Genomic DNA, 20,074 nt, shown 5'->3' on the forward strand with positions numbered 1-20,074 from the left:
AAATATTAAGGTATTACCAGATCTTTCAACAACAAAGTGTTCTAGTGCCTATTCTCAAAATGTCCCAACCAGCATATTTTTTCTACATATTTTTCTTTTTAGTTCACTATCTGGGTGCACAGAAAACAGTTCCTTTGTTGTGAATGAACTTAAGTTTTACAATTGTCTGGTGCTGTTAGCTTTGAAAGTGCTTGGCTTTGATATAGTTTCTCTGTCCAAAAAGATATTGGCTTGGGTATATAAAGGTTTTGTTGTTATTTATAATCGACAGACCTCTGATGGAAATGTGGGAATGATAAAGCAGCTAGGTTAAGAAATATTTTCCAGACAGAAAAAAATGTGCCTTTTACTCTCCTCTTAGTGGTGAAATGAACTGAGCTCAGCATAGACAGTGGTAACATGGAATAAGTGCACATTAATGAAGGAATAATAGATAAGGAAATAAGCCCAGCTTCTTTTTATAATGAACTCTAAAACCCTATGTTTAACTATATGTATTAGACAATAATTTTAATGAGAAAAACAGGAAAGGATTTTATTCCCTTACTAATGGGTATGACTTAACAAAATGTCAAATATGGTTTAGGGCTGCTTTGTACTTCGGCACTCAGAGGCTGCTGCTGTTTTCCTTTCCATTTAGTGCTAATAATGAAGAAATCTTAAAGGTTGCATAGAAAACAGTTCATTTTATATCCACATTGTTTTACAGCAAAACTCCGAGAGTCCTGCTTTGATCCAGGCAATATAATGAATGGCACCAGACTTGGGATGGATTATAAATTAGGGTCAACAGTCACCTATTACTGTGATGCTGGTTATGTTCTTCAAGGTTACTCAACACTTACCTGTATCATGGGAGATGATGGAAGACCTGGATGGAATAGAGCCTTACCAAGCTGTCATGGTAAGAACTATATATATTTCTAATAATTATTATTAGAAAGAGTCAATAAATGTTTAAAGTCAGTTCTGTACTTTAAAAAAATCAACCACTTAACATACAACCTACAAATGTGGAATAGCAATGCAGAGATTTTATCAAAGATTTTTAAATTGGATTCAATAAAGACATGCTTTTGGAAAGTGTTTATATTCCCAGGTGTCTCTAAAGCAATGTGTATGTTGTGGAAGGTGAGCTAACTGAGAGCACCAAGAGGGCCGTTTAGTTCATTTGTGTTCAGGACTTAGAGGATTTCCTGAAATCATTAGGTACCTAGAAAATACTGGATGAGTAAATAAGGAACAAAGATAATACAACTGATATTTCAACAGAAGGAGATAAATGCAACAACTTAAATAGTGTCATCTTTTTGTGGTAAATCTTTATAGAAATAGGAACATAGAAAATATATATTTCTAAGAATTAGGTTGTCTAAAAGCAAAAACCAAATCAGAGCTGCTTAGGTAGCTTCAGCAGCACAAGGAAAACTCACAGACATAGAAGGATGGAGAAGGGCCTAAAACTGGTTTCAGTGACCTAATATCAGGTATGAGATTGCCAGATGCGCTCCAGCAGAGTTAGTGAAAACCAGGGTACCAAAATCAGACTGACAAAGGATCAGACAGTGATCATAGCCAGGAGAAGACTTCTGATCCTGGAAATACAATTAAGGGGAAGAGACATAATATTTTTGAGATTAAGGCAATTACTGATCAGAGGCACCTGAAACAGATATTACCTTCACTTGCGGAATGAAGTCTGCTGAGCAGTTAGCTGCAAGAAATGAACAGAACTTTGGGAATGGTTTTGAAGGGATCATCCAGTGAGCACAAGAGCGGAAACTGTGAACGTCCCCAGTTAACAATGAAGCAGGTTCTGATGATGGTGATTCAGTATTTTATGAATATATTTCTGGATAAATTCCTAAAGTATTTTCCAAAATAAGGATCAGTTCACCACTTTATGGAACTGGTGACTTGTGGCCTTTCCAGAAACCCATATCTTATTGTTAAACAGAAAGTCAAACACAGAGTGGTTTAGAAATTATTTTAATGAAAACCAGACATCCTATGTAATAAAAGGCTAATATGCAAATCGACCAAACAGCAGAATGACCGGTCGCTATGATGTGTACTGACCACCAGGGGCCAGATACTCAATGCTGGAGCTGCCCTCTGGTCAGCGCGCTCCAATAGGGGGATCTCCACCAGAAGCTGGGATCACGGCTCCACAGAAGTGCTAAGGATGTCTGACTGCCAGCTTAGGCCCACTCCCTGTGATGAGCAGGCCTAAGCCATCAGTTGGACACCCCCCGAGGGCTGCCAGACTGCAAGAGGGTACAGCCCAGGCTGAGGAACGCCCTCTCCTGAGTGCACAATTTTTTGTTCACTGGATCTCTAGTCTTAAAATAAAATGACAGAGAGTTCTATTACAGACCATGGGGATTTTTTTGTTCAAGCTGTTGGAGATGGATATTATAATTAAATAAAATAATTATATTAGAAAAAAATAATATTGCACATTCAAGAATCATGTTTGCATATAACTATATTTATGAGGATAGAGACACGATGAGGGAAAAAGTCAGTAAGGAGAGAGAGACAATGATATCACTATGGAAAGTTATCACTGACTCTCTAGTCAGATGAATGATTCTGATTTTTTTGTACAATATTGACCATGGAGATGATCTCATCTAGAGCCGACTTTTGAAACTATGGGTCACCACCATGAGTCATAAAATCAATCCACTGGGTCATGGCTAGCATTTTACAAATGATATAAAATTTTAGTAAAATAAAGAAAATTAGAAGAACAGAAAAACACTATAATTCAAAGAACACAGTAAGAATAAGTATAATATTTGTGAAATTGTTTTTGGTTATATACAGAGATAAATAAAATGCAATAAATATACATAGGTGTGTGTCTTTATGTAGGTGTTTATGTTTTCATTGATATAAACTATATTACTTACTATGAATGTTAGTGGAAAAAATACACCCAACAACCCTGATCTGATGGTTAAAAATATGGATTTTTTGTGTCTAATACACATGGTAATATTTTCTAGTTGTGTAATATCCATGTATTAGAATTATATGTGTGTGATTGCTAACTTAAACACAAGTTATTTCACTGCTCTATGCTTATTGTCTCTAATCCAAACAATAGGGAAAACTGAAACTTTTTACTTCAAAATGTTGTTATAAGAAATAAAGAAAAGGTAGATATCTACTAAATGGTCATTCTTTAATTAAAATTGCTGGTTATTCTTGACTTTAATTGATGATTTCATCTATCAGAAGATGAAGGAAATAAAAAAAAATACTTTGGATTTAATTCTCACAAAGAGAAAAAAAATCAGTGTATGGCATGGAAGTTAATAGGAAATTTAAGAAAAAGAGTGATTAAATTGTCTTATAATTTAGGTTATACAGAAGGGAAATCTGTTTAAGCCAGAAAATCATACTAAAGCACTTTTCGAAATATACTGTCAGTGACCATTAAGAAACTTTGGGAAATTTTGGGAGCCAGACAAAAAATAACCAAAAATTCTGATGGAGAAAACTCAAAGGATACAGAAAATTATAGATAAAAAAATAAGTGTTAAACACTGGGATAAATGATTAAATAGATGGCTTTCATTGACTTAGGTAAGAAAGACAAGAGAACCAGAGTTTAGCATGCATTTACTCAGTATATACATGCTTAAAATAAGCCTATTCTTTTTGAATAGTGTTTTTTTAAATTTTTATTGATAGGTCATATCAATGACAATTTCAGCATGGAATATGCTATAACATATACAAATAAATTCCTCTGAACAAAAAATATTTTATGGGCTCATTTAGAGCCCAATTAAGTATATTATGCAATGTTGGTTGAATGATAATATCTATAAACATTGTAGAGGGAAGAATAGATGTGCATTCTAATCCTCTCACTGGACGTATAGACTAGGGCAGTGATGGCGAACCTATGACACGCGTGTCAGAGGTGACACTCGAACTCATTTTTTTGTTGGTTTTTCTTTGTTAAATGGCATTTAAATATATAAACTAAGTATCAAAAATATGTCTTTGTTTTACTATGGTTGCAAATACCAAAAAAATTTCTATATGATTTCTATATATGACATGGCACCAGAGTTAAGTTAGGGTTTTTCAAAATGCTGACATGCCGAGCTCAAAAGGTTCGCCATCACTGGCCTAGGGCAAGCTGAGTCTTGATTTTTAAATCTCTAAAACTTGATAATAGTTTTATTTTAATAAGTTATTGTATTTTTGTAAAGACTCCGTTAATTAACACAACACATACAGAAGACTTAGTAAAATTTCAACAAGAAGCATATCACTAGAAAACATGCATTGCATGTTGTATTTTAGTTGAACTAGTATACTTTTGTCATTTTAATACTAATTAAATATAATTGATTAATGTCATCGTATGGCTACATATTCACCTCTTCCTGAAGGTAGTGCAGGAGTTTGGTATTTTTAAATTTCTTAAGAGAAAACATTTTATCAATTAAGTGGATATCACTTGACTTTTAACCATAATGCCAAGGTATTATGGAAAACAAAAAAAAGTTATTCAATGCATGCTTTATGCCATTATAGCAAAACTAAGATACATATATGTTAAAAATATAACCACAACTGTTAATTTCTAGTATATTTGAAGGAAAAAATCCATGTTTTAGAATTAGATATATTAAATTAAAAAATGGTTTAAAAATAAGCAAAAAGCCTGGGTCAACTCTGTAATTTTGTTCATTTTATTTATTTTGCGTATCTAAGTGAGATAATATTGTATAACTTGAAGGTTGTTAGGAGAATTATATTAAGTAACTTATTTAAAGCATTTGGTCCTGTCATTGTTAATGTCACACAGTAAGGAGAGATTAATACATTTTAGGGTGTTGTTTTTTTTTTCTATTTAATAAGGATAAGACATATCTATTTGTTTTCCTTCATAGTGATTGCATAGAAATCCCAAATACACAGGACTGGCTGACTTTTAGATTGATTTATTTAATAGTTTAAGAGTCAAAATTAGTGTGTAAAGCATATGCATTAGCACAAGAGGGTTTGTTGTTTATGACAATATATTATTTTTAATTAAGGTAAATTTTGTATTTTTACTAAAGTAAAATATGCATACATGCTGTAACTAAAATACAATATGAATAGTTTACCATTTAAAGCAATGGTCATTTTCTCTATTCTCTTATTCTTCCGCTGAGTCTTCTAATAAGTTCTATTTCTAATTGATCCAATGGGCCAACCTGTGACCCTGCATAACATATGAAGCTCCATTTCTTGATTCACCAACTCTAGACAATATTTATTGATTTCCTGAAATAATAGATAAAGAGTATGTCACATCCATAACCCCTCTCTTCAGTGTTCCTGATACGTATTACTTTTGGTTTTTCTAATAATTGCCTTTGTCACGTGTTAGTTTGCTTATACTGCTATTTGTAACCTCATCAGTGTTTGAGTGTTGGGTGGCTACACTCTGCTGCTTTTCATGCCAAGTTTTTTTGGAGATTTTGACTGACTGATAGGCTTTGTTTTAGAAGACATAAGTAGGGACTATTGGATTGTGATTAGCAAATGCCAGAATAAGGAGATAAAGTTTTTATTTTTATATAAAAATAAACATGACCATACTCTGCAAACTCTTTAAATACAACCATACATATTTTCCGTTTTCTATAATATTGCCTTAGTGTTACCTTAGTCTCTCAACATAAACTTACTAAGTCTTGGGATACATATTACCTTTTAGCATGAAACATGTTAATTTATACAAGGAGGCCCTAAGTAAATATTTTTTTAACCTGAACTGAACCATAAGAATGCACCAAGTTTTTCTATTTTAGAGTATAGATTATTATCACTGTTAAGGATTAAACATACATTTGAAATCTTAAGAAAATCTTTTTAAGAGCTTATGTCGGACACTGGGAGATTATTTTCTTCAGAAGTAGATCCAAAATGATATCATCCTGTGCTAAGTCCTGCCCAGAGATGAGAAACCCTGCAGATTATCTCATGAGACTGTCACATACATTAAATGATAGCAGAACAGGATATATATATATACCTGCAATTCACTTTGGATATAAAAATGTGTTTAGAAAATGATTTCTTCCCTTGTTATTTTTCATATTTTGAAAAGTATCTGTTGAAACAAAATTATCTTCTATCATTCTTATCCATAATCTGATTCAATATTAGGTAAAAGTAATAAAATACAAACAGTGACTGATTCATATTTTCCCCTTAAAATTCATCATTTGATTTATTTCCCCTAATGGCATTGGACTTGTTTATATAAACACATCTCTACCCTGATCTAGGCTGCCGGCTATCTCTTAACTCTTATCCTATTTCCCAACTAGTTTCTTCCCTCCCCTGTTTCTCCAGTCTCTTCTGAACACAGCAACATAGTCTTAAAAGCATATGTAAGATTATATCACATATTTGCTCAAAATCTACCAGTGGTTTCCTAAATCTGAATAAATGCCAAAGATAGTATAATGTTCTACTTAATCTTCCTCTATGCACCCTACCTCTCTACCATTCTCCCTCTACCACACTGGCCTCCTTCATGTTTCTTCAAAGCACTGCTCACACTTCTGTATCAGGGCTTTTGCATTTGCTGTCATTTCTGTCTGAATGCTGTTTCCCCAGCTCCCTGGCTGGCTAGCTCTCTGACTTCCTTGAGCCATATGATTGCTTTTCTTCTATTTACTCTCCCACTACTCCCTAAAGCTCAAGAGTGGACTCATATATACATGTCTAAAATTAAAACAATTTATCCTGGGTAAAGATATCTCCTATGTGTGCAAAAGCCTTAGTTATTTTAAGGCCTTAGAATTTTGAAAAGTAAAAACCATTAACCTTGAGAGTATTGGTCACAATAATAATCATTTTTTGATTGAAGTAAAATTGACATATAACATATTAGTTTATTCAGGTGTACAACATAATGATTTGACATTTGTATATATTGTCAAATGATTACCATAATAAGTGTAGTTAATATCCATCACCACACATAGTTACAAAAAATGTTTTTCTTGTGATGAGGACTTTTAAGATTTACTCCCTGCCAACTTCAACTATGAATACTGTATTTTTAACTATAGTCATCATGCAATACATTACAGCCCTGTGACTAATTTATTTTATAACTGGACCAATACAATATACTTGATCTTTTCCATTTTCATGGCAATGGGAAAGATCAAGTATATTGCATATGTAGTGAGCATTCAATTGATAATTATAATAGTAGGACCCTAAGAATATATTTATTTGGACTGTTAAATAATTACTAGTTTGCCAATTATTCTAAAGAAGAAATAGCATCATTCATTATTTTTTAGGCTTTCAAAAGTACCAATTATCAGCCTGATCCTGCACTAACAGGGATAAGAACATAAATTCACTGTGGTTTTTTCCTGTAGAGAGCTACAATCTGATGAGATACAGATAGATAAGGTCCATTGCTAGAAATAAAAGCAAAGTGCTGTGAGCACAGCATGGAGGTGCATCTGACCTAGTTACAAAGAGAGAGCAGGGAGGTCTTCCCAATAAAAGTGATGCAGGAACTGAATCTTAAAATTAGAAATAAGAAGGAATCAGGTGAGATATAAGACAAGCGGGGATGGTGCATTTAACCCGTAAGGTCAGCATATGTGAACATATAGTAAAAAGAGTAAATAGAATTTTGGATAGAAATTAAAGCTGTTCAATAGGGAAAGCATATAGAAGGAAAGATGAGAGGTAATAGCTTACCTGTGTTGCGCACAATATGAAGTTTTGTACCCATATCATTTTACACCTCACCACAACTCCATGACTGAGGGAGTACTGATATTCTTGTTTTACAGATGAGGAAACTAAGACACAGAAAGCGGTTCAGTCTCTTGTTCAAAGTCACACTTGCCTAACAGTCTTGTTTTGGAGTCCATGCTCTTACTCACTTTCCTGTGGGCAGGCTGGTTAATTCTTCAAATGACCTGTATTGACCTTCTTATGTCTCTAGAGCCTAAGGGTACCTGGCATATTTTAGTTGGTTAGATGTTTCAAGAAAGGATGCATGAAGTCAAGATTAAGTTGTGAGACTGAGCCTGAAATCTTCCTCCAGGCTACATGTAAGAATTAAGGGAAGATAAATCCCTACCGATAATTGATAAAAGCATTTATCTAAAGTGCATTTTTCCATTTTATTTGAAATCAACTTGGCACAGAATACAAATGCCGTAATAGATATAGTCAGTGTTAACTCAGTTCCTTTGAAAATCTGCAACTTATTTTATTTTTTTGTTAATCCTCACCTGAGGCTATTTTTCCATTGATTTTTAGAGAGTGGAAGGGAGGGGGAGAGACAGAGAGAGAGAAACATGAATGTGAGAGAGACACATCAATTGGTTGCCTCTGGCACATGCCCCAACCAGGGCCAGGGATAGAGCCTGCAACCAAGGTATGTGCCCTTGACTGGAATTGAACCCAGGATCCTTCAGTCCAAGGGCCGATGCTCTATCCACTGAGGAAACCGGCTCGGGCTGGAGCTTATTTTTAACAACTTTATTTCACTCATGCTAACCTAAGTCTTGGATTCTGGGGGTGGAAATTAAAAGAATCAAGAAACTGGATCACTGATGACCCCATAAGTCTGTCTAAAGTGCATAAATTTGAATATGTTACTATTAGACATCAAGTAGTTATCTGACATCATTCTTTGTTCAACTGCCAACTAACTATATAAGGAATGATAAAAACTTTTTTTAAAATATATTTTATTGATTTTTCACAGAGAGGAAGGGAGAGGGATAGAGAATTAGAAACATCGATGAGAGAGAAACACCGATCAGCTGCCTCCTGCACACTCCCTACTGGGGATGTGCCCGCAACCAAGGTACATGCCCTTGACCGGAACCGAACCTGGGACCCTTCAGTCTGCAGGCCGACACTCTATCCACTGAACCAAACTGGCTAGGGCTGATAAAAACTTTTTTTAAAAATCCCTCTTACCCTATCAAATCAAGGAAAACTTTGAAATAAACAAAAAAATATATTTATCTTGTAATTATAGCTTTTCAACTTTAGTTATCTCTCATTAGTAACCGCATGTGGCCTACTTTTAATTAAATCATATTGTTAGACTCTATGAAGAAATAAATAACTGAACTTTTATTCCAGATCTCCTGCTTAAATGGCATAACTTGCCTTAAGTTGATTCCGTATTTCAACTGTCCTGGAAGTGTATACAGTTTTGAGATGTGAAAAAAGTCTGGAGTCCCATTTCATTATAAATGTAGATAGAGATTATCTAGTCTAATATACTGAACTATTATAATTTTACCTCATTTAAATATATGATATAAATAAAGCATGTAGATTTAAGATTCATAAAACAAAGACTTAGTGGTAAATTATTTCTGAGTATCATCAAATATCTGCCTTTCATCAGCTACACATAGGAATTTTGTTCATAGACATAATATACAGATTATGTATGAAAACCATGTTCTACAAAGAAGTGAAATGTATTTTGTATTGAAACAAATTAAGGCAGTATTGGGATAAGACCAAAGCATATTTCATTTTTATAGGATGGGAGGAAAGTATTATTTAAAAGGAAATGGAAAGAGAGGCAGATGATACTAACCACCTAATTCTTCCAGGCACTCTTATGTACCTTACCACTCCAGTTGGCCTCCTGCCTGCTAGCCTAGAGAATCATTGACATTGTTATAAATCCACCCCTGCTGCTGTGGATTCTGGAGCGTACTATGTAGAATTGCCCATGTAAAAAGCAACTTGATTGCAAATCAATGGCAGTAATTCACAGAATATTTTCTTATGACCACGGATTTGGAGCTCATATTTAAACCATTTTTATTTCCCCTGCCTTTGGCATCTCAATGGCTGCTCCATATCTCCAGAGGGGTAGTCACATGGATGGGTAGCCTCTCGTTGTACTAAGATGGCTCCATTCCCTGCTATCAGGTACTCTATTTTTAAATCAGACTTCAAACATAACTTCCAAATGTGCTGCCAGGTTTTGCAGAAAAACAGAAAAGACTTTATTTATACAGAAAATTGAATCAACACCCTGGCCAGGTGGTTTAGTTGGTTGGAGCGTCATTGTACACTAAAAGGTTGAGGGATGATTCCTGATCAGGGTACACCTAGGTTGTGAGTTTGATCCCAGTATGGGCATGTGTGGGAGGCAAACAAATGATGTTTCTCTCTCACATAGATGTCTCTCTCTCTCTCTCTCTCTCTCTCTCTCTCTCTCTCTCTCTCTCTAGCTCCTCTTCCTCTCTCTCTAAAATCAATTTTAAAAAGGCATGTCCTCAGGTGAGAATTGAAGAAAAAAAGTTTAAAACATCAAGTTAAATAAACCAGTGATTCTTTCCTTATCTATAATAATAAAAGCATAATATGCTAATTAGACCAGACAGCCGAATGTCCTACCGGATGTCCTTCTGTGCAAAGCTGCAGCAGCTGTGATGGCTGAGGGCAGGCAGCATGGCAGCCAGCAGCGGCAGCAGTGGTGGGGTGATGGGGGTGGTGCCTTCCCCTGATCAGCCCGGTCGGCTCCCACAGAGGGAGGCCAGACTGATACTTTGGCTGTCAGTAGGACATCCCCTGAGGGCTCCCAGACTGTGAGAGGGGGGCAGTCCCAGCTGATGGCCCCCCACCCCCTGCATGAATTTTCATGCACCAGGCCTCTAGTTGATACATAAAATAATGTATATAACAATAACTATTAGAAGTCATGGTGTGGCATAAATTGTATTACATAATGGTATTAAGGTAATAAGACAAGAGACATTTATAATGAAATGGGACTCCAGACTGATCTATGGACAGCCAAATCTCTACTTTCATTAGCAAAACAAGAATCGTACTAACAAAGGTCATTCCACAAAACCTTGAAGAGAAAGAAAGCAGTTTTAGTATTGAATAAGCATATCCGGAATACAATACACATTGTAGCCAGTTTGTGAAACACACTAAAAAGACCAGACAGAATCTCATGCAAATGTAGACTAGTACATTTACAAAAGAACAAATAACACTATCTCCTTGAAAGGCCAACTGATGCTCCTTGTCTCTCATATCTATTGTTAAGAACCCTGAGTTTATTTCAGAAGTATGTGTTTATATTTCCAAAGGTCAGAAAGCCAGCAGCCTCGCACTGTAAAATGAAAAAGGTTGCTCCATTATATTTCTGAGGACACACTCTGAGAGAGGAGAGGGGAAGCTGCTGATTCTTCCCTTTTATTAAATACAGAAAAATTTCATTTTACTAGTAGAGTTACACGTCAACCAGTGAGATAGTCACTCCAAGATTCCTAATGGATATATATGCATACAAGGAGACAATATAGAACTTCTCTCTGGGCAACCAGGAATTTGGTTCCAGGTCCCAAAACAGAAATCTAGTTAGTTACATTGAAACACATGGGAGAGTTAGTGAGTAAATAGGAACCATAGTTAGGCTATGGTTCTAAATAGCCTTAAACTTAAGCCAATCCTATAACTGGGCATTTCTCCCCAAGTTCCAAATCTGAGGTTAAGAACTTTTCTGATTCAGGAAAGAATTGATCTGTCCTGTTAGGAAGAGACAAAGAGCAGGAAAGAAAGAATCCTCCAATAAAACTAATATTTTTCAGATCTACTTAGGCCAAAGCAGAAATCTGTGAGGTAAGCTCCCTTAAGGAAGAGAGTAGATGAATCTAATTCGCACAGGGTTTCCGTGTGTGTGTGTGTGTGTGTGTGTGTGTGTGTGTGTGTGTGTGTGTGTGTTGTGTACAGTCTTATGAACAAAATAGACCTTAGAACCATCTTTTTAAGTATAAAATACAATAAAATACATAAACTTGAAAGATAAATTAATTACAATGTACTTAAAATCTGTAATAAAAACCACATTTGATGTAAAAATACGTTGCTTCCTAGTCAGTGCCTTAATTAAAAGTTATAGCATCAGGTCTAAAAACTGCTATAATTTTTAGTAGTGATGAGCATAAATATTTTGAGGCATCATAATGTAATATAAAAATATCTGTGATTTCTATTGGTGACAGAGTCCCAGTTACTTTTAATACTACTGTGCTTTGTTGCCTATGTTTGAAATTAAAGAAAATACTAAAGTCCAGTTAGAAAAAAAAATTTAGTTAGGGTCTAGTAAAAATATAGACATTCCCTCCCCGCCCCCCACCCCCCCATCTAAAATTCATGGAACAATGAAAAGAACCTCTGAAGTATATAGACAAGAGGAAGATGGGCAAGTTTCTCCACCTTTTCATGAATACTGTCGGCTCTTCTTTCTCCCTGAACTTGTAAAGAATAGAGTCCACAAAAGCAGAGGACTGACCACGAACGAACAGCTGGGCACCCCTTGAGAAAGTAGTTGAATTGAAGTTGTAGGTTCCTCTTGGTTTGGGATGGAGTATTCTGCTCTTCATCCTTAGGAAAAATTAAGGAGGGGAAAATAAAAACCATGAGACAATGCCTGGGTAGGGGAATAAAAGGCACCTCCAATGGTCTCAAGAGAAGAATTTGGCAAAAACACCAGGGAAGTTTCTCCTGCCCTTTCACTACCCTTTGTGTCCCTTCCTGAGATTTATGAGGTCAGTTCATCTTCCTAAGACCTTTATGAAAGCCTCATTGTATCGCCTCCAGATGAATCTGGAGTAGGTCAGGAGTTTCTTAATTCATTTTACCTAAGCCCACCTCATATATCAAATCTAACAAACACTTCCTGTTCTAGTTCAATTTTCCTCTCTTCCAAGGCTGCTCAGCCAATAAATAGTGAAGTTGGAAATTAAACCTAGTCTTTCCTGATTCCAAATCTTTGGTTTTTATATGGCATTCTGCTTTGCTGCTCTAAACAAAGGCTTTGAAATATCCATGAGTTTTGCATTCTGTGCATTTAGTCAAATAAAAGATATTAATATAATTTGTATTTTATTTTTCCTTATATTAATTTGATTGTATAGATAAATCTTATTGTATATACAAATATTATACTAGGTTCCAGGGGTATAAATTTTATAAACAATTTATGAAGCTTATTGTATAAACAAACATTATACTAGGCTCCAGAGGTATAAATTGTATGCAAAATAATAAAAAAAGACATGGAAACTTTAATTTAATAGATCTCGGAATCTAGAGATAGAGACAAATTTTAATCCAAGAGCCATACAAATAAATATATTATTACAAGTTGTAATCAATGTCCTAAAAGTGACTGCTCAAGTGTTGTATTATGAGAGCTTCTGAAGCAGTCTGGAAGACAGGAAGACTTTCCTGAGGAATCAGCATTTGTAGCGAGATTAAGTAGGAGTTAATAAAATATCGTTTACCCTCTAAACTTACTTTATACTAATATATTAACTGTTTTAAGTATTTTTCAATAATAAAATTTTTCAAAATAAAAGATCTATGACTTAGAGAAAAATAAGAATAAACTAAGTGATGAAAAAGAATTTGACTTTTTTAAAAGTGCCAGTAATTCAATCAAAATCATTTTAAGAACTTGTCTTCACATACAGTTTCAATAAAATCAGAGGTTAGAGATTACTAGGGACTTGGGAGTAGAGTGAATGGGGTATGACTGCTAATGAATACGGGAATTCTTTTTGGGATGACAAATCTGAAATGAGATAGTGGGGTTGGTTATATGACTTTGTGTATCTATTTTTAGAAACACATGCATTGTATATTTTAAAAGGGTGAATTGTATGGTATGTGAATTATATCCCAATTTAGAAAATGAGATAAAAATGAGTGATTAGGTATTAGACATGAACTACAAGATCACTACTATTAGTAGAATTTGTATATAGTAACATGGAAGAAATATTCAAGGACTACAGCTATTCCTAAGGCTTTGTCATAAGAACACATCTCTGATGGAGAACACATCGTGTGCCGGAGGATGAAGAGAATGCCTTCTTAGGGTGGAGGGGGACAGTGGGGGCGGGGGGCGGGGCGGAGAAGGGACATCTGTAATACTTTCAATGATAAAGATAAAAAGAGAGAAAGAGAATGCCTTCCTAGCCAGCAAAATCAAATGACTGTGTCTAGGCAGTCAGTGAGGTGACAGATGTAGAAGCTCATAGCCTACTAAGTTGACTTAGTGGGTCATTAAAATGGTTTACAAGCCACTGGTTACGACATTGAGATGGATTTATTTTCTTCAGTGTGAAACAAGAGTATGGAATTATAACACAAAATTAATTCACATATAATAAAGACTGATTTTTTGCTTTTTATATTTAGGTGAACAGATGAAGCAATAGAAAGCTCAGAGCACATAAATAAATGTACACATATCAAAATAATGCAGAGGAAAATGAAGAGCAAAATAAAGAAGTTACCTAGAGTAATGATTTCTACTTAAACTAGTATTTATCACCATTATGATACTATAGCCTAATTGGGGGCTTATGCTCTAAGGCAGATAAACAAAATGAAGTATGTATGCTTACATAGGAGACATGAAGAAGAGAATCAAATGGATAGATGAATCGTTAGGTATTTTTTACTAAGATCAAGATTTTGAACAAAGGGATAAAAAGAAGCAATGGTTATTTTAATCTTAAAGTCAATACTGGCAGTAATGGCTGTCTAGCTCTCTGTATTAAAAATTCACATCACAGAGATTAAGGTTATGAAAGTCCTTCTTTAGAAATAAAGAAAAGACCCCATGAGAGACCTAGCTTTCAAACACATTCTACACCAGGACTTCTGATGTGTGACATTCCATCAGGGCATAAGGATTGCACTAGACCTGGGCCAGCGCTTTTGTAAGGTACAGCAGTTCTTTCAAACTGAAGGAGTCACAGGCCACATCTAGTAAATTATTGATTTAATATATCATATTGCTCTTTTGTGACCTGTAAGAATTCATCACTTTTAAAAGTACTGAACTTGCTTTCTGAGAGAAAAATTAAACATTATATAATAATTTTCATTATAGGGTATATTTGTTAATAAATTATACATTGCACAAGTGAGAAGACAGATTGAAATTGCAAGTAGCTTGAGGCTATGTTTCCTGTATTATAAAATCCCTAAGATTCAAGTAACACCTCTTCCCTGTAAATGGTCTGAGATCCTTCTGTTTCACTCAGTGGGAAGACTCCTCCTCCTTCCCCTGCAGCGTCTGCTTTTCCTCCTGCTTCTGACTGTCATCATCCACATCTTCCTCCTCCACCCCACACACATGATCAAGCCACAGCGGGAAGTATTTTCATTGGCTGGCTAGAAGCCATAAGACTCAGTTGCAGGCTCATCCTCTGATTTCCCTGGAAACACCACATCTGTCTGTTCCATCACTGCTCATAGTTCAGGAGTGGAGGAAGCATATACAGTATAGTGACAGCATGGGCGCCTCTTACTTATACACATCAAACAATAAATTTCAGCCAAAAATTTTTTAAAAAGTGGACAGAGAAAGAGAAAAGAGAAAGAACAACACATAACTAGACTGTGTGGCTGGTTTCGCTTGCTCAATGAGGGAATACTCCAGAGTGAATAAATGTTAGCATGGATTTGCTACGGTGAAGTGATAGACATTTTGCTGTTTGCTATTTCCTCAGTGGAACTCAGTATCCATGTGGCTCTCATACTGTAAAAATCTTATCTTTGGATACATTTCTAATGTTTAAAGATACATAATCTTTCACATAATAGTAGTGATTTTAATCACATAAAGAAAAAATAGGTTTACCACCATATGGACTTATTAAGAGAGGGTTTGTCTCAATTCTGCCTTGGATTTAGGTGAATTTCTGGGATTATTTCAACCAAATGAAATGTTTGTTTTATGTGCTGACTATGAACACCATTTTATAGGGGCCTGATCTTGCAAGCATAGTCCATTTAATCATCCAACTGACATTTATGAGGACCTACTACTATTTATCAAAACTGTTCTAGGAAGAGAAGAGTTGCTAAGACTTGTGTGTTAGAAAAATAACTAGAGTGGTAAGAACTTTTGGAAATGAGGTGAGCTTGTTATCCACTGGAAGAGTTCTTGATGAAATTGTTGGGAGTCTGGACTGTGGCAGCTACCTTGGCAGACAGGAGAGAGAGGCTGATAAGCTACATAGGGTGCAAGCTACAAATCAATGATGTATTGGACCCCAAAAGTCAGGGAGAGAGTATCAAGAATAATGGCACTTTATAATAGGCTAATTTTTGCATTTTAAATCTTTAAAATACTTTGGCTCTAAAACCACTTTGTTTCTATATGTATACATAACACATAGTTCCATAGTGCTGCAAAATCATAATTGATTACAGTCAATAATATAAATGCTAGAATTATTGCCAAAGTGATAGCACATTTTAGAATCATCAACCTGGCATTTTGAAAAGTGTCCTGGGGAACATTGGTCCTGTGAGATGTTTCACTGAACAGTCTCCATGATCAAAGAAGTTTGTAAGAAAGAGCATGATATTCCCCAAACTTTACTAAAGTCTCAATGAAGTCCTATAGGAAAGAACCTTGTTTCTTTTATCCATGTAATTCTCAAACTTAGTTAACTATAGAACCATTTCTTCCCATAATTCATGTGCTCTACAAAAAAATGCTATTAAAATGCAGATTTAAGGTAGCTGTCTGGAGAAACAATAGGCCCACATGTGTAAATCAGATAGCAAAAATAAGCGTAGAATTAAAAGCTCTGGCTTCCTTTTATCTTCTACTGATTGTTAAACAGAGCCAGAAAGATAAAGGCTGCCCTTTTCTCTACTAGCCTACAAGATGAAATTAAAACAGGGAGAGAGAATGTGAATAGCATTTAGGAACCAATATTAGAAAAATTAGTAAAGTTAGCTTGACTTAGTCATTATTTCATTTAGATTTTAATAACTATAAAACAGATTACAATAAAACTGTATCTCAATGCATAGTTCATTTTCCCTTTTTTATGATATTGATATGCTACATAAAATATTTTCAGTCATTACAGTATTCAGCACAATTGAGTATGAATTAGGCCATGTTGTAATCACTGACCAGATGAAACATAAAATTACTGCTACCAGTACAAATAATAGAATCTAACATAATATTAGTAAGGATGTGGCTATATGCAGCCTCATATATATTCATCAGTGGTTTAAAATGAAAACCTTTATTTTTTATATTTATAAATTCTATTGTCAACATAAGCTAAATGTCCTAATTATGCAAAATAAAATATACAGAACAAATTGAGCTGTCAGTTGCACATAAATGTGGAATGACAGAATATTCATGACTAAGTCACAAAGCTAAACTTCAATCAGAAGCTCTCATTGGTATTCATACTTTCCAAATTTAAAAATAAGAGTTTTGTCACATACATGCTAAGTATTGTAATTTTGGAGCACCTTAAATCAGAAAGGAAGTTTAACATAAAACATACCACTTATCCTTGAATGATTATCTCAGAGTAACATTATCGGTTGAATAACATTATCAGTGCTGAAATAAGAACACACCTGACTAATTTCAAACAATAATGAGTGATGAGAGTGATGCACCTTTGCTTATTATCATCACTGTCAATTTGTTGTTATTCTGGGGAGTTCTAATTTTAGTATCTTTAAGTATAACTAGTTATTACCATTTTATGGAAAATAAAAGAAAAAAAGGCAGAATTTATTAGCCACCATCACAATACAACATGCTGTTATGTTGTGCGTGTGTGTGTGTGTATGTGTGTGTGTTTAAATATATTGCTATATTTTAAAATTTGGTCAGGAATCAATAAAAATTTTTCACTTTTTCGAACATTCGTGCCTCTTCTCAAGCCACATAACACACCCCATCCAGTTCTCGTTAACAAGAAGGTCAGGCATTACCTCCAATAAATTGCCAACATAAACCCAAACCTTTGCCTCCATCAGCCTTTCTCTCAGGAGCATGTCACTTATGCCTCTTATAACTAGTCACTCTGCTTTTGTTGCTAATCTCCAGGTCAGTGGCCCCATTTTCCCTTTGTGAAGACTCCTTCACAGTTAAACAAAACGACATTAACAAAAACTCATGAGCTTTGCGTCTGCCCCCAGCTACTGCCTACATTCTCCTTCCCTTTCTGGTTCAGATTCTGATTACTTTTGAATTTCTTTATGCACCACTTGTTCTTCATCCAACTGCAGTCTAGCTCCCTCCTCTCTACTCTGTGTCAAGGGTTAGCAAACGTTTTCTGTAAAGGGCCAAATGGCTTTTGGGGCTTCGCTGGCCACACATCTGTTACATGTTCTTAGTTTCTGTTTTGTTTATAACTCTTTAAAAATGTTAAAACCTCTGTTGGCTTGGGCTGGATTTGGCTTGCTGGCTATAACTGATAGAAAGCTGCTCTGGTTGAAACTACTGTATTAATTATGTCAAAAACTTCATATATGGTGTTTGAGAGGAATCCTTCACAAGTTCAAAGCTGATTAAGAGGTAGGCTGAAAGAAATCACCCATCAGTTTTAATATTGATAAAGGTGAGGAGCAGTAACATTGGGCTTCCTATGCACTTACAGGTGCAATAAGTAAGGCCACCCCCTTACTTACACTGTAGAGCAGTGGTTCTCAACCTTGGCTGCACATTAGAATCACCTAGGAATCTTTTTAAAATCCTGATTTCTGGGCCTCATCCTCCGGAAATTCTGTTTCTTTTTATGAGGTGGGGCCACAACATTAGTAACCTCTGTCTGATCCTACCTGGGCATTCTCCAGACCTCCTTTTTGGCCATCTTTTCTCCTTCTACATACTTTCCTGGTGATTTCATTTACTTAAAGAGCATCAGCTATCTTCTTTATGCTTTATATTCCTAAATCTCTGTTAGTAGCTCAGTCTCTCTCTCTCTGATGCATTCACATTTCTTGTGAACAACAAAACAACCACCTACGAATTTTCCAGAAACATTGGTTTCAACCTCAACTTTTTTAGGAACCTAGCACACTGGGGGCTGAGGTAGCAAGAAGTCTGCCTCTATCACCATCAGCATCTCCTCAGATTTAAATGTAAATTATATAAACAGGTAAAGGTTGGTGAGAGAATATTTTCTCTAGATGAGTGAGTAAATGTACAGCCATCCTTGTACCATGTATAGAAATAATTTGGTGACAGCATAATCAGGGTTGATTTTTCAGTAGATTTCAAAGCCTGGAAGTGAAACAATTTCTCACTTGCATATGTAATTTCTTATCATTATGGAGATGATTATCATTACACTTTTATCATAAAGGAAATCAGGCCCACCATTATTACCTCTAGAGATAGCATCATTACAATATTAGTATATTACTTTATTTCTGAGAAGAATAAAATCTTGATGTTTAAAATCTTTTGTGCATGATTTTTTTATTTTTTAAATACTTGGCAATGGGGGATGTTGTTAAAATATGGAGAAATATGATATGCCTTAAAATCTAGAAGCCATATTTTTATATTAAGAAAATGCTTATAATATTGTTACCAGACAGGAGACCTGGCCCTAAGCAGGTCCTCCTAGGGCTGGCAGTAGGGTGTGGGTTCCTGACTTCCTATAGCAGTGATGGCGAACCTTTTGAGCTCAGCGTGTCAGCATTTTGAAAAACCCTAACTTAACTCTGGTGCCGTGGCACATATAGAAATTTTTTGATATTTGCAACCATAGTAAAACAAAGATTCATATTTTTGATATTTATTTTATATATTTAAATGCCATTTGACAAAGAAAAATCAACCAAAAAAATGAGTTTGTATGTCACCTCTGACACGCGTGTCATAGGTTCGTCATCACTGTCCTATAGGAAAGATTTCACAACAGGAGTCCAGGTGACTGTGCGGGCACATTTATTAAAGCTGGGGACAGTGAAACAAAGAGGAGCTCAGCATAGAAGAAGCAGCAGGAGAGACCTAGGTAGGGCTGCTTGGGTTCACTGGGAAGTGAAAGAAAAGGGGCCCTTGGAGACAGGTTTCGGGGGTTAGCCCAGGACATGCTGCCACTGCCCTTTGCTCCCCTGGTTGCAAGTCTCATGGGGCCCCTTAGAGGTGAAGAGATTCGTGCCTGTGAGGGAAGAAGTTGGGGAAGGAAAGGGGGAAGGGAATGGCGTGGGCTGC

The 20,074-nt window shown here is 35.5% G+C and overlaps 1 protein-coding gene and 1 pseudogene across 2 annotated transcripts in view; both read left to right on the plus strand.

Annotated features, from left to right (window-relative positions):
- The window catches only part of CSMD3 (CUB and Sushi multiple domains 3), an 886,927-nt gene that overhangs the window by 658,427 nt on the left and 208,426 nt on the right, over nt 1–20,074 (plus strand). For both annotated transcript variants that reach the window (XM_059671887.1, XM_059671888.1), the window contains one exon: nt 710–904. In XM_059671887.1, the coding sequence (XP_059527870.1) occupies nt 710–904 (195 nt within the window). The remainder of the gene's footprint in view (nt 1–709; nt 905–20,074) is intronic.
- LOC132220078 (small ribosomal subunit protein mS31-like) lies at nt 1,114–1,997 on the plus strand (annotated as a pseudogene).

The sequence above is a fragment of the Myotis daubentonii genome, chromosome 17 (assembly GCF_963259705.1).
Source record: "Myotis daubentonii chromosome 17, mMyoDau2.1, whole genome shotgun sequence".
Classification (NCBI taxonomy): Eukaryota; Metazoa; Chordata; class Mammalia; order Chiroptera; family Vespertilionidae; genus Myotis; species Myotis daubentonii.